The 23,731-nt window shown below is 39.6% G+C and overlaps 1 protein-coding gene across 6 annotated transcripts in view; it reads right to left on the reverse strand.

The window, feature by feature from the left end:
• RGS6 (regulator of G protein signaling 6) overlaps positions 1–23,731 on the reverse strand; it is a 591,498-nt gene that overhangs the window by 168,793 nt on the left and 398,974 nt on the right. For all 6 annotated transcript variants that reach the window (XM_046008147.1, XM_046008148.1, XM_046008149.1 and 3 more), the window contains exon 3: positions 16,351–16,450. In XM_046008147.1, the coding sequence (XP_045864103.1) occupies positions 16,351–16,450 (100 nt within the window). The remainder of the gene's footprint in view (positions 1–16,350; positions 16,451–23,731) is intronic.

Below are 23,731 nucleotides of genomic sequence, written 5' to 3' on the forward strand. Positions count from 1 at the left end.
TCATGAATCTTGGCTCAGTAATTCTTGATTCTCTCATTAACTCTCCAATAACATCAAGTTTATTTTTTTCCCTCAGATTTTAGAGTTGCTCTCAGACAGTTGGTCTGAATAGACCAGTTCCCTATTCCCCAAAGCAGAAAAATGAAAATCTATTTTGAAAATTATATGTACATGTCTGCATATATATATATGGATATGGATTTATGGCTTTGCTTCTGTTGAGGATATTTCAACAAATTCTAGAAGCTTTAAAACCTCTTATCAGAAAGAAATTCTGGGGGCACCTGGGTGGCTCAGTTGGTTAAAGCCTCTGCCTTAGGCTCAGGTCATGATCCCAGGGTCCTGGGATCGAGCCCCGCATCGGGCTCTCTGTTCTGCAGGGAGCCTGCTTCTTCCTCTCTCTCTGTCTGCCTCTCTGCCTAGTTGTGATTTCTCTCTGTCAAATAAATAAAATATTAAAAAAAAAAAGAAAGGAATTCTGGAAATAATGCAATGGCAGCATTCTTAAAATAAATATGCCACTTCTCAAGGTGACTATATGAAGGAAATAATACATGCATATGTATAAATTCTGGCATGCTAATTGAAAATGTTATATGTATACACCATTCACTGATTTAATATAATTAATCACAAATGCAGGAATAATAGGACTACTTAGGATATATAAAAGTTTTCTACATTGAGACTTGGACAAACAAAATTTGTATTATAGCACTATGAAGTAATTTAAGCTAACTACTCATTGAGTAATTATACAATATAGGTTTATGTCAGTGCAATTTGCTTTCAGGATTAATATTATAATGTATATTTTCCAATACACTTTGAAAGAAAATTATTTATAAACTTGTGACCTTTTTTTCCAATTAATAACATCTCTGTCTTCTAAGACATCCTTACTCTCATGCTACAATGTGTTTAGTGCAATTTTGGCACTGTGTCAGTTCAAACCACCACAAACTTTGCAGATTAAAACAACAGAGATTTATTCTATTATATATGGAGGTCAAAAGTGTGAAACCAGTTTCACTGGGCCAAAAACCAAGGGGTTGGTAGAGTCACACCCCCTCTGGAGGTTCTAGGGAACTTCTGGTGGCTGGCCCATGCCTTCACTTGTGGTCACATCACTCCAATCTCTGACTCTGTGGTCATGTGGCCTCCTCTTTTGTCTGTGTCAAATCTTTCTCTGACTCTCTTCTACAAGGATACCTGTGAATGCATTCAGGGTTTAGCCAAATAAACTGAGATATTCTCCCCATCTCAAGACCCTTTACTTAATCACTTACATAAGACCCTTTATCATCATAAAATAACATTTACAGGATTCAATAATTAGGGCCTGATATCTTTGGAAGCTACCATTCAGCCTGCTAAAGCACCCAACAAATTATTTCTATTTTGAGTGTTTTGTTTTTTAGTTCTTCTTCCTCTCAGTGATATAGGAACAGAAGGAGAGTAAAAAGATCAAGAATGTTGACGAATTTGGGAGTAACTCTCAGTTTTCCTAATCAGATTCTCTTACTTTCTCATCTGGAATTATCACGGTCTAAGAGAAAACTGGTGGTCTAGATTAACCCAGGGGTAGATTCAGTCAGAACATCCAAAGCACTAAGTGGAAAGCAGTAACTTCAGACAGGCCTTCATACACATCCGGTGAAGAATCACAGAAGGGTAGAGCCAACATGGACCACAGATGTTGTTTAATCCAAACTTATCAATTATCAGGTGAGGAAACTGAAGTCCAAGGAGGGTCAAAGGTCATACATTTAGCAGCTCAAGTCACTGAAGCAGTTTATGGCCCCGGACTCTTACGGCTTCCATGCAAACTGTACCGCCAAGAAGTCATCAGGAAAACATTTTAAAATGTTTATGTCAACATAAAGCCATTAAAAATAAATTTGTGGACTACAAAAAGAGACAGAAATATACACATGAAGAAATGTGTTGAGACAAGCAGAATAAAACTGCGTGTATATACCTAGCATATAATCTGAAAATTAGTTATAATAAAAATTCATAAAGAAGAGCTAGGTGTATGTACTTTTAATCAAATTCATTCCTCTTTTCTTTAGTTGTGATAAAGAGGTTAAAAATTGGGACTAATGGATTAAAGCTATAGGGAGGTACGTTTCCATCCATTACAAGGAAGAAGTTTCTAAAGGTTGAAGTTGTCCAAAGATGGAATGAGAGATGATGACATTCATCATTGGCAGTTATTAAAGCAGAGGCTGGAGAGCATTGGGCAGGAGTGTGGTGGTTGTACTGATTCCCAAATCCAGAGAGGTTGTATTAGATAATCTGGGAAGATGATGAAAACAGACCCCAGACCCCTGGGGAGCCCTGAGATCTGCATTTTTAATAAGTTACCAAAGTGATTCTCATATCCAGGGGGAATGCATCAGTCATCTAACTATTCCAATTCGAGAGTCTATAATTTTTAGCAGGAAGTAATGGAAACAACGTTGCAAAGGTAACAGGAAATCCAGGTCCTATCTTGGTTCAGTCCCTAACAAGCTGTGTGATTTCTGGGCACATTACATCATGTCTCTGGGACTAAATTTTCCTGTCTGCAAGAATAAGTGAGACTAGATGAATCTTATGGCTCTTACATGCTAGGAAATTGTGTTTCTGAGGGTGGACTAGAAGAAACTAATCTTCAAAGTCCTTGGAAAATTCCTCATGACATTTAGGTGACAGAGAATTATCCTGGAATGACTGCCTATGACAGCTGGGGAAGGCCGTGCAAGCTGGCTGGTTTCCTGGAGTTGGCTGGCATTCGGCTCAGGATGTGTCTGTCACATGCAGGGCAAGTGAGGAGTAGATGCGACTGGCAGGCTGGAAGTTGGAAACTCAGAAACCTTACCACGTTTGTTCCAACCAGCTTTATTTCCTCCTTATTATTCAAAAAGGAGGACCCAAGGAGGAGGATCTGCTGCCCTGAAGAGGGAGTGGTTAAGCTGACCATGAGGTACCCCTTCCGCGTGCATCTTGCTTAGAAATACTGAGCCTCTGGAAGGTGAGATGGGTTGGCATTTATTTTCATTTCTTATGAATAAACCTAGCCCCCCAAAACCAAGAGCCTTGGCTTTTGATCTTGGGTTCTCTTTTCTCCTTTCTTCATTACTTTTCTCTCCTATTCTCTATCTGTGTTCCCTGAGGGTCATTTATTTCTAAGCTTCATCTCTTACAGCTCTTAATTTTTCACTTCTCAGTGGGAGGGGATTGTATTGTAAAGGCTATATCCTATGTTTACTCTTTTTCTCCTAAACATATTCATTCTTTTTCTCAGGACATTTACCCTCTGGGTTGACCTTCCCAAACCCAAGATTTCTAACCCACAGAGGGGCCTGGTGACTCAGTTGGCTAACTGTCCAACTCTTGATTTTGGCTCAGGTCATGATCTCGGGGTTGTGAAATCAAGCCCTACATTGGGCTTTGTGCACTGGCCATGGAGACTGCTTAAGATTCTCTCTCTCCCTCTGCCCTTCCCTGCTCATGCTCTCTTTCTTTAAAAAAAAATGTATATCCCACAGGTGAATCAATGGTCATCCCTTCACTCTCTTCATCCTAGTAACATCTATGAATTTGCTCATGAGTTTTTATCTGAAAGGTAAAGATAATTTTCTCACACCAGCAGGAAAGTTTCAAACTCAAAATCATAGAATATGATGGTGTGTTATCTCAGGCTAGAGAGGCGATAGACCGGTATATAGCTTATACAAATTTTAGGACCTCATCATTTCCCTGAAATCCCCTGTCACTTAGGATCTGATGATTCTTAAATCCATGTGTTTTATAGAAAACGTTCCCCAGAACTTTAGTTCTTCATTTCCAACTGTCTCCTGGTTAACACCACCTAAATATTCCTTCAAAACTTCTAACACAAGATGACTAAGACTGATCCTGTGTCTTCTCTTCCAAACCTGAAACTTCCTCAAGTCTTTATATTGGGTAAAGCCTAATTGGGTTAGAGCAATAAAAGTGTTTTATTTTTGTTAAGTCTATTTATTTTAGAGGGAGCGCATCTCAATGTAATAAAGGCCATAAATGGAAAACCCACAGCTAACATCATACTCAATAGTGAAAAAAATGAGATATTTTCCCCTAAGAACAGGAACAAAACAAGGATGTCTACTCTCAACATTTTTATTCAACATAGTACTGGAAGTCCTAGCTACAACAAGTGGGCAAGAAAAAGTCATAAAAGGCATCCAAATTAATAAGGAAGAAGTAAAACTTCCACTATTTGCAGATGACATGATACTACATATAGAGAACACTAAAGACTCCACTGAAAAACTATTAGAACTGATAAATGAATTTCTATATACTAATAATGAAGCCGCAGAAAGAGAAATTAAAAAAAACAATACCACCTACAATGGCACCAAACATAATAAAAAAAAGACCTAGAAATAAAGTTAATCAAGGAGTTGAAATACATGTACTCTGAAAACTATAAAACATTGATGAAAGAAGTGAGGACAACACAAACAAACGGAAAGACATTCCATGCCCATGGATTGGAAGAACAAGTACTGTCAAAATGTCCACACTACCCAAAGCAATTTACAGATTTAATGCAATCCCTATCAAAATACCAACAACATGTTTCATGGAACTAGGACAAACAATCTTAAAATGGGTATGGAAACACAAGAGACCCCCCAAAGTCAAAGCAATCTTGAAAAAGAAAAAGCTGGGGGTAGAACAATTCCAGATTTCAAGTTATCCTACAAAGCTGTAGTAATCCAAACAGTATGGAACTGGCACAACAGCACACACACAGATAAAGAGAACAGAAGAGAGAACCCAGAAATAAACCCACAATTAGATGGTCAGTCTTTGACAAAGGGGGCAGGAATATACAATGGGGAAAAGGCAGTCCCTTCAACAAATGGTGTTGGAAAAACTGTGGACAGCTACATGCAAAAGAATGAAACTGGACCACTTTTTTACATCATATATAAAAATAAACTCAAAATGGATTAAGGATCTAAATGTGAACCCGAAACCACAAAAATCCTAGAAGAGAGCACAGGCAGTATTGTCTCTGACTCAGCCATAGCAACATTTTTCTAGGTAGGTCTTCTGAGGTGAGGGAAACAAAAGCAAAAATAAATTACTGGGACTACATCAAAATAAAAACTTCTTCACAGGAAAAAAACCAACAAAACTAAAAGACAACCTACTGAATGGGAGAAGATATTTGCCATGACATATCCAATAAAGGGTTAATATCCAAAAATATATAAAGAACTGATACAACAAATAATCCAATTAAAAGTAATAATCCAATTAAAAGCCACCTGGGTGTCTCAGTGGGTTAAAGCCTCTGCCTTCAGCTCAGGTCATGATCCCAGGGTCCTGGGATCGAGCCCCACATCAGGCTCTCTGCTTGACAGGGAGCCTGCTTCCCCCTTTCTCTCTGCCTGCCTCTCTGCTTACTTGTGATCTCTGTCTGGCAAATAAATAAATTTTAAAAATCTTAAAAAAAAAAAAGGTAGGCAGAAAACATGAGCAGACATTCCTCCAAAGAAGACATGACACATGAAAAGATGCTCAACATCATGAATCATCAGGGAGATGCAAATTAAAACCACAATGAGACCGAACATCACTCTTGTCAGAATGGCTAAAATAATAAACACAGGAAACCACAAGTGTTGGCAAGGATATAGAGAAAAAAGAACCCTCTTGCACTCTTGCTGGGAATGAAAACTAGTGCAGTCACTCTGGAAAACAGTCTGGAGGTTTTATTATTATTATTAAATTATTAAATTAAGAACAGAATTAAGATATGATTCAGTAATCACACTCCTGGGTAGTTACCCAAAGAATAAAAAAACACTAATTTTTTTTATTATGTTCAGTTGTCCAGCATATAGTACATCGTAAGTTTTTGTTGTAGTGCTCAGTGACTCAATAGTTGCATATAGCAGCCAATGCTCATCCCAACACGTGCCCTCCTTTATACCCATTACCTAGTCCCCCCATCCCTCCTTTCTGTAACCCTGTTTGTTTCCCAGAGTCCAGAGTCTCTCATGGTTTGTCTCCTTCTCTGATTTCTTCCCATTCAGTTTTCCCTCCCTTCCCCTATGGTCTGCCACTCTATTCCTTATGTCCTATATATGAGTGAAACCATAAGACAATTGTGTTTCTCTGACTTATTTCACTTAGCATAACCTCCTCCAGTTCCACCCACGTCGATGTGAATAGTGAGTATTCATCCTTTCTGACGGCTGTGTAGTATTCCATTGTATATGTATACCACATCTTCTTTACCCATTCATCTGTTGAGGGGCAACTAAGTTCCCTCCACAGCAAAAACACTAATTTAAAAGGATATATGCACTCCCATGTTTATTGCAGCATTATTTACAGTAGCCAAATTGAGGAAGTAGTTCATTGATAGATAAATGAATAAAGAAGATGTGATACACACATACACACACACAAACACACACACACACGAATATTACTCAGCCATAAGAAGAGAATGAAACCTTACCACTGGCTAAGACGTGGATGGAGATCTAGAGAGTATAATGCTAAGCAAAATAAGTCAGAGTAAGACAAATACCATATGATTTCACTCATATGTGGATTTTAAGAAACAATACAAAAGAACAAATTAAAAAAAGAGAGAGACAAACCCCTAAACAGACTCTTAACTATAGAGAACAAATAGATGATAACCAGGGGAAGGAGGGAGGGGGGAGTGAACGGGATCAAGAGTACACTTATCTTAATGCCTAGAGTTGCTGAATCACTACACTGTATACCTGAAATTAATATAATACTGCATGTTAGTGGTATTGGAATTAAAATTTTAAAATTGTCATATTTATTTTTATTAAATAATTATTATTAATAAAGATTTGACCAATAAAGTTAGATCAGATATTTAAAGGACTGATATTTTAAAGAAAAAGGACAGAGTAACATGATAGGAAAGGTTTTATTTTCAGCATAAATGATCCAAATGGTACTTTCTGTCGAGGCTCTCTAGGGGTCCTGCATGAATTACAAGAGAAATTTAATTTGTAGGACGAGAGGTCAAGAAGTGTCCACCACCTCTGTGTCACTAATTCCAACTGACAGGGACCAAATATGTAAAGTTGTAAACAAATGCACCATAAAGCCTGCTTCAAAGGGACTCATCTGAAAGAAATAATATCCACTCAACTCTGATCTTTTTGTGTCACGGGATCATGGATCCTGTTAATGTTACCTGTGCATTCCAGAAAGCTTTCTTTATTTCAGTGTTCAGCTCTTATATCTTCCTATCACCTATACCCTTATTCCCCACAAATTCTTTTTTTCAGTCTGTTTACTGGGTCTGTGTATTTTCCTTAATTTAAATGTTCTGATTTCTTTCTTTATTTCTTTATTTCTTTTTTCTTTTTCTTTCTTTCTTTCTTTCTTTTTTTTTTTTTTTTTTGGCCAATGCATTCTTTCTATGGGACCTTTTCCTCATACTGTAGAACTTTCAGTTTGGAGTCTCTCACCCAGACTCACTCATCTGAGCTATTACAGACACACACATCTGCATATTCCCATGTATTTATTTATTTGGTGTAGGTCACTCACAGTTGTTTCTTCTTTATCTTTGGGATGATTTGGATAAGTTGGTAAGATTCTCAACTCATGGTAGTTGCTCAGGGATAGCACAGAGATGGGCCTTCCAGCAGGGATACATTCAGATTAATGTTATTCCCATCTCTGGATTTTACTCGGCTTCTGAGGAAGTGGTGATCGGTAGCTTTCTAGAGCTTCTCTTAGTGATGGTGTCTTCAATGCTCTGGGACACACCTTACATGTCCCTCATCAATACAGTTTTTGGGAGGAATCTCATACTTCTCAGCTTTCGCCACAGGACAGTCATTGTGGTCTTTGTCTCCATTGTCTTGCCTTCTCCATGGAAGTCACTTTCTGTGTTATTCAGGTGGTCGGTCACATGTAGGTATGGGCAGTTTATTGTCCACCAATAGAAGGGATAGAAACATTGCGTTGGTTACACCAGCCTGGTTTCATCCATAATTTTAAATCTTTACCTTTTAACCTTTACTGAGGAAATGGGGGTCCTGATACAGAAGAGAGTAAGCTACTCCTGACTGTTACCCATGGAGGGGAAACTCCAATGTCGGTGACAAAACTCCCAAAACGTATGAGAGGGTATCTGCTTGTTTGCGATGGGTAATTGGCTATTTCTCTAAAGGTTAGAAGGATGGATGGAAGTGCTGAGTGGGAAAAAAGGCTGCAATGTGGGCTGATTGCCATTTTGTCCACACAGTCTCCATTGGCACAGTAACAGAGTGACCATAGATTCATGGATTTCCACCTTGGGTTTAGTACCAGAAGGTCTCAGCAATCTAGATTTTCTCTGGATGTAGCTCTCTACTTTGGTACCAGCCACTTGAGGAGATTGAAGAGGTTTAATGTTTTCCTAAAATACCATCCCAGATTTTTCTCTAGAGGAGGTTGGTGGACGTAAAAGCTTAGGGCTGCTGTGGTGGTGCTAGCACTCTGGCTATAGGGTTAAACATAATGCTTATGGGATTGGCTACAACTGTGGCTCCATCCATTCAACAACTTTACAGCTAGATTCTGTTTCAGTCTGTGGCTGCTGAGTACCCACGGGTGCAGACTTAAGTTCTTCTGTGCTTGTTGGCATTGGCAGATGAGGTTCCTGTATTCCAACTGCTAACCATTCCCTGTGTCACAACAGGTGCTGGCTGAATGTCATGCTTGCTACCTTGAACAGGTTGAACGTGAGATTTATCTTTTGTCCTGGAGTTTGACTGGTGTTAGGGGCAATTTCAACTCCAGCCTTAGCTATGCTGCTGTGCGGGACCTGCTAGCACTCAACAGTAGACACTGACTTAGTGACTGGCTCACGCAATGGTTAAGCCGAAGGTGAGTATGTTAGCAACATGCATTCTAACTAGAGAGAACTACTAGTATCTGAGCGTTTTGAGGACTCTATCATATAAATTGTTTTTTAGTTTTCTCCACTGACTAGTGATGGTTACGTTGTCTCAGAGCTGTGCCAGTTACCACGTATCCATTTGCTTTTTAGATCCCTAAATGTTGTTGTTGCTGTCTGCTGTGTTGGGACATGTGTTGGGACATATTTGTCCGCAAGTATCTCCTATACCTGCACATCTTGAGAGTGAGGCATTGGTTGTCTTTTTTATGGACTACCTTTAAAGGATACTGCATCCAAGGATGTTTACTTTCCACATTGTATTGTTACATAATGGCATCCAACTCTGGAATTACATCTTTAAAAAATCCTTTATTATCATTTTTTGTGGGGTGTCAAAAGAGAAAAAGATGAATGTATCCAATCCATCCTGTTAACTGGGATTCCATTTTGAATGAATCCCCCTTTGCATGACATCTAGTCACAAAGTCCTATCAATCTTTCATTCTATCTTTCCCTCAGAATCTTACGGTCACTATTCTTTCACAGGGGGCACTGTAGGGGGGCGGGTCCTAGGATTAACTAGCTGTGTGACCTTGGAAATGTAACTTATGCTCTTGAACTAGTGGGTCCCTCACCTTTACAATGGAGATAACACTTCTTACAGGACTTTTGTGAAGATTGAATGAGGAGCAGCTCTAAAGCTGTGATTCCAGTTGACACTCTGGCTCCTGATTTCCTGCTTAGACTCCCTCATCTAAAGATTCACTAACTAGTTTTCATGTTCCCTGTCTCTTCTTGCTTCTTTAAAAAAAAAACTTAAATTCAACTAGCCAACATATGGTACATCATTAGATTCAGATGTAGTGTCCAATAATTCATCAGTTGCGTATGACACCCAGTGCTCATCACATCACGTGCCCCCCTTAATGCGCATCACCCAGTTGTCCCATCCGCCACCCACCTCCCCTTCCACAACCCTCAACTTGTTTTCCAGACTCAGGAGTCTCTCATGGTTTGTCTCCTTCTCTGATTTCTTCCCATTCAGTTTTCCCTCCCTTCTCCTATGATCCTCTGCACTATTTCTTATATTCTACATGTGAGTGAAACCATACGATAGCTGTCTTTCTCTGACTCACTTCACTTAGCATAATACTCTACAGTTCCATCCATATCAATGTAAATAGTAGGTATTCATCCTTTCTGATGGCTGAGTAATATTCCACTGCATATTATTCATTCATCTGCTGAAGGATATCTCAGGTGCTTCCACTGTTTGGCTATTGCAGACACTGTTGCTATGAACATTGGGATGCTTCTAACACATGGATGTGATGTCCCTCCTATTTAAAACCATTACCTTTGGGATAAAGTCTGTAAGTCAAGTTCCTTTATTTTATCTGTTATCTTTTTAAAGATTTTATTTATTTTACTTATTTGACAGAGAGAAAGAGAGTGAGAGAGCACAAGCAGAGGGAGTGGTAGAAGGTGAGGGCGAAGCGGGCTCCCCACCGAGCAGGGAGCCTGATCTGAGCCTTGATCCAAGGACCCTAATATCATGACCTGAGCCAAAGGCAGACATTTAACCAACTGAGCCACCAGGCCCCCCTATAGTCTGTTATTAAGGTTAATTCTTCTGGGTGTTCTGTCAATGTGCTCCTCTCTTCAAATACAGACACATACACACATGTGTTTTAAATTATAACCACATAAATGTGAATGATAGGCTGAAGTCTGCAACAGTAGCATTTTGATTCTTGATGTAAAAATATAACTGGGCTTCTTGAAAAAAAATAAAATAAACGCACTCATTTCTGCTGCAAACTGTCATACTTTTCATGCATTTGAACCCATGAAAATTCTATTCTCTGCCTGGAATGACCTTCCCCAGTTTTAAACTGGGTTTAAAATCCAGTTCTAAAATTATTTCATGTGGTAGATCATTATAATAATGGCCTCTAAAGAATCATGTCTCCCTAGGTCAGTGTGACATTCTATTCCTATACCAGAAGGTGGAGTTGGTTTCTCTATCCTCTTCAGTCTAGGCTGGTCTTGTGATTAGCTCTGAAGAACAGACTGCATGTACTTAACATTGCATGAGCTCTGGAGATTAGGCCTTAAGAAGCCTTGTAGTTTTTCCCTTTCTCCCTTAGGACTCTGAGAGAATCAGGCTGTGAAGAAGCACAGTCTAACTTGCTGGGTGACACAAGGTGACATAGAGGAGAACTGAAACCCCATCTAAGAGGAAGCACCACTGCCAAACAAATGAGTAAGGCCATCATAGACCTCTAGTCTCCACTGAACCATCAGATGACAAGGGCCTCAGGGGTAAGACCATCAGAAGAACTACCAGGATTACCAATTCATGGAATCATGATCACGAGAACTAAAAAAATCATTATGGTTTGTGGTGGCTGGTTATGCAGTAATAGAAAACGGATATACAACCTCAGAGAAATGTTCTAGAACTCTTCAAGAAAAACTCATGATTCTTTCTTTAGAGCTTTGTTCATTTTTTCTACCATAATACATAGCTCATATAATTATTGGTCTACCTGTGTCTGTTTCTTTCATTAGATTAACAGCTTTCAAAAAGCAGAGACTAGGTTTTTACTCGCCTTTTCATCCCTGGGACTATTCTAGTGCCTGGTATACAGCAACCGTGGACACTTATTACCTGGGTTATATATGTACCATTTCCTCAATGGCTTTCACTTGCCTTCTGCGACTCATGGTCAGTCATACATAAAATTGTTCATATCCTCATCATTTTCAGTTAATATTCCCTTCATCTTCTTGTTCTTCCTCAATGGCCCTAGTTTCCTGCAGCCCTCTAAGGTGGTGGCTCTTTTCCCTCCCATGCCTTACACATCATAGGTTTGAAGGCAGGTAAGTGACACCCTAGCTTCTCATGTCTCCTTTTAGAATGTCTTCATTCCCTGCCTCTTCTCCCCAAAACAGTAAGTTTGACTCTCATGACATCAGATTAAACCACTCATACCTCTTGTTGTGAAAGACACCTACTCATGCCTAGGCCTCTGTCTCTCGTTTCACAAAGATTTTAATTTTATTTATTTATTTTATAAGATTTTATTTATTTATTTGACAGACAAAGATATAGCAAGAGAGGGAACAGAAACAGAAGGAGTGGGAGAGGGAAAAGCAGGCTTCCGCCTGAGCTGGGAGCCTGATATGGGACCCTGGAATCATGATCTGAGCCAAAAGCAGACGCTTAATGACTGAGCCACCCAGGCACCCCTCCACGAAGATTTTAACCACAGACTCACACTCACTCTAACTAACCCCCGATAGTGATTTCAATATCCACAGAGCTCAGTCTTCCCAAATCATGGCCCCTTAGTTCCTTGACCTCCTCTCTTCTACCTCCATCCTATCTCAGTCATTTATTTATTTTTTTATTTTTTAGCTTCAAAGTATTTCCCCACAAAATCTTTATTAATTACAAATTAATTACAAAGCCAGGAAGACAGAGGCCCCCAAGGGCCGGAGGAGGCCACGCGAGCCCACCAAGACCTCATTGTCCAAACTGGCGCGTAGGAAGGTAGAGGCTGGAAGCTAGAGCTGGGGTGGAAACATGGAGATCCTGTCTGAGTTTTACTCCGCAACAAACTGTCACTCTACTTATTTCACTCTAACCTATTTATCAATAAAATCTTTTTTAAAAAAGATTTTATTTATTTATTTGACAGACAGAGATCACAAGCAGACAAAGAGGCAGGCGGAGAGAGAAGAAGGAAAGCAGGTTCCCTGCTGAGCAGAGAGCCCGATGTGGGGCTCGATCCCAGGACCCTGGGATCATGACCTGAGCTGAAGGCAGAGGCTTCAACATCTGAGCCACCCAGGCGTCCAATCAATAAAAGCTTTTTATCTCAGCCATTTATTCCCATGGTCATACCTCATATCTGTGACCACCAATACATTGCAATCCCTCCATAATCCCAATTTCAAATACTCCACTATCCAATCACCATTCCCTACAATTCTAACTCTTACTTTGGCCTCCAACTCTGAAACTCCTTTTTCACCAGACTGCAGAGTTTATGGTCATCACTACACCTCACTGCTCCTCACCCATCTCATGTTTCACTTCCATCCTACTCAGTTAAAATTTAATGGTCAATCATTTCAGTTATTCTCTTGCCTCTCTCTTGATTTATTATACTCTCATACTTGCTATAGCCTTAATTAAGTCTAGCTTTCTACCTGATACATGTCCAAATCCGGAGGGCTAAATGTGACTGGAGAAAGAATTGCTCCTCTTTAAATTCATAAATATTAATAATCTCAAGAGGGTCCTTAATGCTACCTCGCAGTCAAACTCTTTTTCCTTAGACCAGACAATCTCTTTACATCCCTAGATGACTATTCCCCAGCTTCTAATCTCTTTTCAAACCTAACATTTCCATCTTCTTTCCTTTCCTTATTACTAAGAAAATAGAAACAATTAGGAGACTCCTACAAGCCCCCCCACCATGCTTATTTGCAACTCTGTGCATCTACTGTGCCTTTGCTCCTCCTTCTATGAATAAATTGTACATGTTTCCAGCTAGAACCACCCAACTAACGAGCATGAGATTCAATCTCTTACCTACTCAATGACATCATTTCTTAAATTTTTCCTGTATCTCCTGCAGCATTTTCCTCTCGTTAGTGAGTCATTGCCATCATCATACAAGCATAATGTCACCTTCATATTACTTAAAAACCTACATGTCCTGACTCCATTTACCCCTCTAGATTCTACTTCATTTCTTCCTTTTGAGGAAAACTCCTTCAAAGATTAATTAGACTCACTACCTCAAATCACCCTCTTCCCATCCTGGCTTGAACCCACTCCAGTAAGGCTTTTTGTGGTCCCTTTTCTCAGGTGCTTCATGGAATGTGCACTTGTCAAGGTCAGCAGTAGAATTCAATTGTTGCTAAGTTCAAGGATGATTCTCAGCACTTCTTTTACTTGATCATCAGCAGCTTTTGACACAGTGGATCACTCCATTCTTCCTTGAAACACTTTCTAGAGAGTCTGGCTTCCAAGAAACTATGTCCTCCTGATTTTCCTCTCTGTCACCAGCTGCTCCTTCTGTTTCTTTTGTGGATTTTTGTATGCCAGAACATGCCTGCCTTGGAGACTTAGCACTTGCTTTCTGGAATGCTCTTTCCCTCAATATCCACGTGATCCAATCTTTCATCTCCCTTCATATTTACTCAAACATTACCTCCTCAGAGAATTTTTTTGGCCTCCCATTCCAAAGTTACAACACTACTATCCCCCTTTCACACTTTATTTTTCTCTTTGGTTTTTATCTCTACCTCAAGTTCTAAAAATCTTTCTTATTTATTTTGTTGTGTCCTCCATTAGAATCTAAAATTTCATGAACAGAAATTTAGATTTTTTCCATTTATTTCCAAATCCCCACTGCCCAGCAATGTTTAGAAAATAGTAAGCACCCAATAAATATGTGTTGAATGAATGACCAAGTATACTGGGGAAAAAAACCAGATGAAACTTCTAAAGATAAAAAAAAATTGAAATGAAACACCTAAAATCTAGACTAAAGAGAAAAACATTTTTCAGAGAACAACATATTATCAACAAAAGTAATACTCCATGGTTCATCTTAGGAGTCTAGCAGAAATTTGATACCCAAACCAGCAGGGAGGGTAATAAGAACAACAAACTAATCTTCCCAGGGAAATAGATTTAAAAATCCTAAACATTTTATCAAACAAAATCCAGAAATGTATAAAAAATATATCATAGCCAATATTATAATTCCATTTAAATAAATTTCAAGATTAGAGCAAACTAACAATACAATCATCCTTCTATCCAGATCTATTTGGCACCTGAGTTCAAACAGTAGCAGTCTGAATCATGGGTTAGGATACTTATGGGTACCTCAGTTAAATTTACTTATTTTTTAAGATGACATATAATATTGATTTTTTTTTTTGGTCTGCTGTTCTATGAATTTTACCCTATGTGTAATTTAATGTCACCATCACCACCACAATCAGGATACAGAATAGTTTCACTGAAATCTTATAAAATTCCTTCATGTGATCCCTTTATAGTCATATGCTCCCTCAGCTCTCAATCGTTGGCAACCACTGATCTGTCTCCATCACTAGAGTTTTGGGCTTGTTTAAAATGTCACAAAAATGGAATCATGTAGAATACAATATTTTGAGACTGGCTTCTTTCACTCAGAAAAATAACTTTGAGGTTCATCTCAGTTGGTGTCTGTATCAATAGTTCACTCATTTTTATTGATGAATATGGGTTTACAACAGTTTGTTATTCATTCACACATTGAAGGGCATTTGGGCTGTGTCCAGGGTTTGGAGATTATCAATAAAGTTGTTATAAATACTCACAATTTTTCATCTGTATGCACATTTTCATTTCTCAGATAAATACCAAGGAGTGGGATTTCTGGGTCATATGGTAAGCATTTGTCTAACATTTTCCAGAGTAGCTGCATTTTTACCTTCCCACCAGCAGTGTGTGAGTTCCAGTTACTCCATAACCTCAGCAGCACTTGGTATTGTCAGTATTTTTTATTTTAATCATTCTATAATTTGGAAAGCAAATAACTATATTTTGATAATGAGAGAAGTGCCTAAAATTTTATCTTAACTGATTTGGTTATTTGTTTAGGTATAAGGGACGCATGCCTATGTGGTAAAATTATGAAGAAGAGCAACAAACTGATAAAGATAAAAGTAGATAGTGGTACTTGTGGCAGAAAGGGAGGCAGAGGTCATCTGTTAGGCTCATGAGGGGCTCTAAGATACTGATGAAACATTATTTAGGAAGCAGAGTGGTGGACATGGGTCCACCACTAAGATATAATTAGTATTATATCTGAAACTATATCCATGCATTTGATACACTTCATAACTAATTTTTAAAAATGTGTGAGCATACAAAACACACAAAATCCTCAAAGTAATGCAGAAAAATATACTAAAACCACTTCTTTCCAGAGTTCAAGTATGGTGAGTTAAAAACCTAAAAGCATTTTGTAGAATTTGAACATAAGACTTTCTTAAAGCTTGCTTAAAACTAAAATACTTTCTTTAATATATCTATGCTTGTGTATATCTCATAGGCTAAATTGCTGATGGGCTATCCAGTTCATTAAATAGCTTGTTTCTTTCCAGAAGCCTCGACCTGTACACAGAAGGGCTGGACATGGTAAAACAATTCTGAATCACTGGCAAAGATTAGCTTCTGGAAACCATGACCAGAACTCGACTTTGTTTAAGAAGCACATTGAATGTATCATCTTTACTAGTCACAAATTCTTAGACACACCCCAGGACACAATCAAGACTATACAACCCTTCAGAGGACTTTTCCTATTGCCACCAACACTTGTAAGGAGAATGTTTACCTGTGACAACACTGGGAATTTTGGAGAGAAAGCTCTTGACTGTTCTGATGGGCACACCACCCGTCTTGTCGTCTTGCATCTTCGTAATGATGTCTTCAATCTGAAAGAGGATAAAGAAGTGTCATTTCCTCCCACAAAGTAATAGTTTATTAATAGCCAAAACGAACATGTATGAACAATAGCAATAAAAAAAGGCCTCCACCTAGACAGCCAATAAACACAGTAGCAGGATCTGTAATAAACCAAGCACTGGGGGTGGGAGGGAGGCCATGAGGTTATATAAAACAGCATAAAGCATAGTCTCTAGAAGAACAGACACCTAGATCAAGAAAGTAAGGAGGGAGGAATATTAGGATTCCTAATGAAATCCAACTTGTAATTCAATATGCAATGAAATTCCTACTTTTCCAAGATTTGGTTTATATATAGGTTAAATGGTATGAAGCACATGGCCTTTGGCACAAGTGCAGGATCCAGACAGGGTAACACAGGAGAAAAAGAAATACTGTAAATTAAGACAGGGAAAGTTCTAATCCAGAGAAATTAGAGGACAGGTTTCAGTGGCTGATTGTGGTGGTGTGAGGGTGATCACTTTACACCAAGATTAAAGTGGAACAAGGACAGAATGTTCTCCTTTAGGACTGAAGAAGACCACCACAGCCATGGTGGGCTGTGGCTTGAACCCAGTGAGATTTTACTAATAAAACAAGATACCATGTATGTATGTTGAACACAGAACTGAGAGAGAAGATAGACTACTAAGGATGTAGGTACATAAATCGGGAAATCAAATTGTAGTGAAAAATTTACAAGCCAGATGTAATTTCCTGTGCAGAAAGATTCAGAATAGGATACAGAACAGTCTGTGACAAGGACATAGATCTTATTGTTTGAGGAGTTGGGGGGTAGAGGGCACCTGGAAAAGGGGCAAAGATGATGCTTGGTTTTACCACACATCTTACTCCTCTAAGCAAGAGAATATCTGTGAAACACAAGGATGATCCTCTGAATACTGCCATAAAGGTTGCACATAACTTTAAGTCCAGAAAGCTAAAACTCTAGCCCATCTAGTCTAACATACTTGTATTGCAATTTGAGGTTGAATTTCTCAAAGTCTCATGCAACTTGTTTGATAGATATAAGTCATTAGAGTCTAGGTTAGGATATGGAATAACTTAATAATAAGATACAATAGCTAAAATAAATTAAGAACTTACTGTGTGCTAGGTGTTATTCTAAGTACATACATGTATTATCCTATTTAATCTTCATGATTACTTCACAAGCTAGATTCCACTGTTATCCTCATTTTTCAGATATCAAACCAGGGTGGATCAGGTCAAGTTATTCTAAAAAATAACCTTCAAAATCACAATGGCTGAGTACAACCAATTTATTTCTCTCTCTTGCTTCAAGTCTATCACAGGTCACCAGGGGGACTCTGCTCATTATAGTTACTCTGAGACCCAGGCTGATGAAAGGGCCACCATCTTGAATGTTGTTCATCATTGTGCTACAGGGACAAGAGGGAATTCTGGAGAATCTTCCATTTATTATTAAATGTTATAGCCAAGAAGTTATATATAACACCATTGCTCACAATTCTTTAATCAGAACTAGTTATATGGCACCACCCAACCACAAAGGAGCCAGGGAGTCCAGTTTTCGGGTGCCGGGAGGAAAGGGGAACTAACAATCTGTGAGCAGCACCAATGACCACCACAGAAGTTAAACAACGTTCTCAAAGTCACACAGCTACCCAGCTGAGTTTAAACATAGCCACAGACCTCAGAGCTCAGGTTTCTAACCCCTGGGCTGGGCTGCCACTCAGTAAGATTCCCAGAAAACCAGCCAAGCAAAAAGACCACTTTCCTCTCGTTATTTCTAGGTTTTCCTGAGAAGTACTGATAATGAGAAAGAATCATAAGCTCCTGGCCCTTTAAGGAGTGGATGGATATATCAGGCTGAGAATAAAGGTTATTCTCTAAAGACCCGCATTCTGTTAAAAGACAGGATAAGAAGACCTTTCAACCACATTCACGTTAATCGTCTCAGCTAGTGCCCCTACCTTACTGCCCCTAAACTTAACCCAATGATTTAGAGTAGTCTGAGTATTCCTTACTGATAGTCAAGGAGAATTATTCCTAGAAAAAAAAATGGTCATATTTTCAAAGTAATCTATGCTTTTGATCTGGTGGGCTATCTGAAACCACTTATATCAGTTACATTGATGCTTTATATAGAATGGACTAAAAATCACCGGAAATTGGAGGGAAGCCAATATTTCAATTCACTTAGACTTCTGACTTGCCATTAGATGATAATAATTTTGAGTCTCTGCTGATATGGGCTGGATTTAAGGACTGGCTGTGCAGAGGAATGTTCCACAATTCTTTTCTTCCATGCTCTGTGTAGTCATTTCATCATACCACCAAATCTTAAAAGGAAGTATTTATTAAAGAAGACCTATCTTCTCATGTGGGCTCACAGTGTGCCAAGAGGTATATTATTTATCAGAGGTTACAGCCAGATCAAAAGGACAACCCCCTTAAGTGATCAGAAAGGCAATTACATTGTAGCAATAGTTTACAACACCAGAGGTGTTGAAGAATGTTCATTGGTCCCAATTTTTGACTCCTACATAGTATTAATATTTACCCGAATCCATGCCCTGGCTTCAGAGTGGGCAGAAAGTCTGTCCCTGGACCTTTGGGCTTGGCCACGTGACTTGCCTGGCTAATGGGAAGATACTGAACATGATATGAGCAGAGGTTTTCAATGTACCTGCATGGTCATGCTCACTCTTGCCCTCCTGTCTCAGTTGTTGTTCCAAGCGGGGGTGGTGAGAGACTCTGGAGCAGAAGGGACCCTACCTGCAGCTATATAGGTCAAGCCTCAGTTGACCTGCACACTTAGGAGCTTATTGTTGTATACCCCTGAGTTTGGGTGGTTTGCTAGGCAGAAAAAGTGTGGCTCTACTTTACTGATGCAATGGGGTTTTAAAATAAAGGCACCTATCAAAAATTGCTGAAGCCACAGAAGCCCTTAGCAGTAAGAATCAATGAGTCCCAGAGGTGGGGTATGCTAAAATCCAGTGCTATTTAAGGATGCAGAAATTCCAATTATACCATCCACCATTTACTTAAAAATTCTCAGGGCCTCTACTCTTCTGTAGTCCATTCTGTTGTTGTGTTAGGAAAATTTGTGATAGCTGAGTTTGATTCTGGAACATGGTCTTGTGCAACATCAGTTAATAATACTACCTCTGAATTATTATTATTATTATTATTATTGGTCCTGGTTTCTGATGAAATGCCAAGAGTACAGACCTACCTACCAAAAAATCCAAAGTGGGTTCCCAGGGGATTATATAAATTACAATGGCAAACATTTCAGAACATGAACATATGATCAATGCTGTCCTTGGTATTGTTTTAAATAAATGATCTAATTTATTTCTCAGTCTTAAAAGTTACCTAGTAAAGATGTTGAAATTAGGCTGAGAAAGGCTAGATTTCTCCATGAACAAAATGGCTAATAAGTGGCAAAGTCCAAATTCTTGTCCAAGTCTTCCTGACTCTAAGCCCCAAGCTCCATCAAATCCAAGATTCACCTTATTTTCAACCAGTGTCTGCGGACATGCTCTTCAGGTACAAGGTACTTAATACCGTTTGCACTGAAGGGGAAGTTCAGCTCAGTCATAAGGGGGTGGAGAAGGAAACAGAGAAATCAATCCAGATAATCAGATTATCAACCATCTCAGGATTTATTTTGGTCCAACAACGGCTGATGCCTAGCTGCTGTGTTTTTCTCTTTTCCTGGAGACTTGGTGAGATTTATTTTCTACTGGTCGATCACAGCTCCTGGGACGGGGGAGATGCAAAGGTATCTACTTATATTTTCTTGGCTATTCAGTCCTATCTAACTTTGACACCTTTCGTTTCTGAAGAAGAACAACAGCAATTCCCTGACACCCTTTAATACAGAGCTGTGTGTCATGAGGGGGAATGTTGGACCTAAGTTTCCCTGGGACAGTCAATATGAGGTGGCCCTGATTTAGCAGCGAGTGATGCAGAAAACCTCGTTGGCCAGCTCAGCAGGTTCTGCCAGGATGAGTCCCAAGAACCAGGACAACCTCCTAAAAAGGAGCGCAAAACTCAGCACTGACAGACAGACAGAACTAATTCCAAACAGCAGGACAGATGGAAACCATTGCACCACAGGGTGGGTTTCCTTGGAACTGAGGAATGTCATGAGACAGTAGACAGAATTCGCTGATGGAGCTGTGGGATGTTAAGAGAGGGGTGAGGAGCAGCGACCACCTCTCCACAAAGTGAGGCCACAGCAGGGGCGCAGGAAGAACGCTGGTCGGAGGCCCAGGAGAAATGCTAGCCTCAGCTTCACTGATTTTCGGTGTCGACCCTGGAGAAATTACTTAAGTAACCTCTTTGGACTCTACTGCCTCATCTCCACAGTGAGGAGCCTGGTCACTAAAATCAGATCTCTAGTTCTAAGACACGAGAGGCTTCTCTGGCTTGACAAATGCAAAGCTGTCTGCGAGGAAAGGAAAGGACAGGACAGGCAGTCGGGCCTCTGGGTCCCCGTTCTCCACGCTCCAGGTGGCTCCAGGCAGAACCCTTTCCTGGGCTGAGGCGCAAGGTGGTGTGCTGAGCAGGACTGGGGAGTTTTGATGCTTTCAGAAATCATTTCGAACAAGTGGCATTAGAAGCCGGACAGAGACAGGATCCAAAGATACCCCCGACACTGCTCCTTATTGACCAGTCCGCTCGCTCATCTCTGCTGGTACAGACGGCCTCCTAGCAGAAAGGACTAAGGGCCAATATTAGTTTTGTGTGTGTAGATTAATTATCCGGTGAAGTGATTTATTTAGCTTGTCCAATTTTTCCTCGGTGAAAGATTAAAAAACTAAGAACAGCGAAACTATATTGCCTTTATTAAACAGTAAGAGACTCTTTTTTTTCCATTTTATTTATTTTTTCAGCGTAACAGTATTCATTGTTTTTGCACAACACCCAGTGCTCCATGCAAAACGTGCCCTCCCTATTACCCACCACCTGTTCCCCCAACCTCCCACCCCTGACCCTTCAAAACCCTCAGGTTGTTTTTCAGAGTCCATAGTCTCTTATGGTTCGCCTCCCCTTCCAAATTTTTTTTAATAAACATATAATGTATTTTTATCCCCAGGGGTACAGGTCTGTGAATCGCCAGGTTTACACACTTCACAGCACTCACCATAGCACATACCCTCCCCAATGTCCATAGCCCCCTCTCCCTCTCCCAATCCCACCTCCCCCCAGCAACCCCCAGTTTGTTTTGTGAGATTAAGAGTCATTTATGGTTTGTCTCCCTCCCAATCCCATCTTGTTTCATTTATTCTTCTCCTATCCTCCTAACCCCCCGTGTTGCTTCTCCAGGTCCTCATATCAGGGATCTCATATGATAGTTGTCTTTCTCTGATTGACTTATTTCACTAAGCATGATACGCTCTAGTTCCATCCACGTCGTCGCAAATGGCAAGATTTCATTTCTTTTGATGGCTGCATAGTATTCCATTGTGTATATATACCACATCTTCTTTATCCATTCATCTGTTGATGGACATCTAGATTCTTTCCATAGTTTGGCTATTGTAGACATTGCTGCTATAAACATTCGGGTACACGTGCCCCTTTGGATCACTATGTTTGTATCTTTAGGGTAAATACCATAAGAGACTCTTCATCTCACAAAACAAACTGAGGGTTGCCGGGGGGAGGGAGGTAGGGAGAGGGCGGTGGGGTTAGGGACACTGGGGAGGGTATGTGCTATGATGAGTGCTGTAAAGTGTGTAAGCCTAAAGATTCACAGACCTGTATCCCTGGGGCTAATAATACATTATATGTTAATAAAAAATAAAATTAAAAATTAAAAAATAAAGATGCAGGAAACACTTAAAATATATATAAATATTATATATATGTATGTGTATGTATGTGTGTGTGTATATATATATATCCACTACAACATTAGCAAAAAAAGTATGCCTTAGGCATGAAGGTCTTTTTTATTGAAACATTTCATCTTGACTTTGCAATCAATTGCCTATTTCTCACCACTAATGCCTGTCACTCCAGCTCCTGCATTTCATTAAAGACCCCTTCTGTTTTGGTGTCTGTGAATGAGTGAAGAGGACTCCTTGGACACGTCTTTTCAGCCCAGAGGCAGGATTCAGCGTTGGCAGATGATAATCATATTTCTTAATCCAGAACGTGCATGCTTCACTGAGCATGCTCTGTCCCATATGTGCTCCATGAGATCTGGCTATTTTTCATTTCTATTTTTAAAAACATTCACACGGCTACTCTCAACTTATAAATGTACTCAGCTTCCCTTACTGGGTTAGTGGACATTTACTGAGTGCCTACAAAGGGGCAGGCAGAGTTTCAGTTTCTCCTGTTATAGAAGACAGTCTGTTCCCTTTCATCATGGACTAATACATTTCAGAAAGATTCAGGGCTTGAGGCTCAAAGTTCTCAAAGTTAAGGATGTGGCATCAGGGCCCAGTATGGGCTCCAAAGATGCTTGACAGTGAAACACAAGGTAGTAAGAAATAGTACTCTCTGCTGTGAAGTGTATAAACCTGATGATTCACAGACCTGTACCCCTGGGGATAAAAATATATTATATGTTTATAAAAAAAAAATTGGAAGGGGAGGCTAACCATAAGAGACTATGGTTAAGTCTCTTAAGAGACTGAAAAACAACCTGAGGGTTTTGAAGGGTCGGGGGTGGGAGGTTGGAGGAACAGGTGGTGGGTAATAGGGAGGGCACGTTTTGCATGGAGCACTGGGTGTTGTGCAAAAACAATGAATACTGTTACGCTGAAAAAATAAATAAATTAAAATTAAAAAAAAAAAAGAAATAGTACTCTCAAAGGTCATCACAAGGGGAACCCCCCTCCCTTTTTCACCACCCTGTTCAAAAGACGATGATTTCAAAGGCAGGAGGGGACTTCCGAGAGTCCTTGTGGTGGTCCTGACAGTTATTGAAATACTTGTTAATTTGTTTTCCCTGAAGCATGCTTTTGAATCATTGTTTCAGTCTGAAATAATAGATAGATAGATATTTGATATTTGATAGAAAGTAAAAAAAAAAAAGAAAGAAAGAAAAAAGAAAAAGAAAAGGAAGAAAGAAAAGAAAAGAAATTCAACCTCTAAACGTGGGGGATAATTTTTCCTACGTAACAAGCAGTGTGCACATAGGTGACTGAGAGCATTACTGCAGTTACACGAGTCTATGGTGGCCTTTCCCTCATGCTTGCCAGACAGCTGCCCTAGCTCTAGGCATCACATCCATTTAACAATAAGAAGAAAGGCGGGAA

Source organism: Meles meles, chromosome 6 (genome assembly GCF_922984935.1).
Source record: "Meles meles chromosome 6, mMelMel3.1 paternal haplotype, whole genome shotgun sequence".
NCBI classification, from domain to species: Eukaryota; Metazoa; Chordata; class Mammalia; order Carnivora; family Mustelidae; genus Meles; species Meles meles.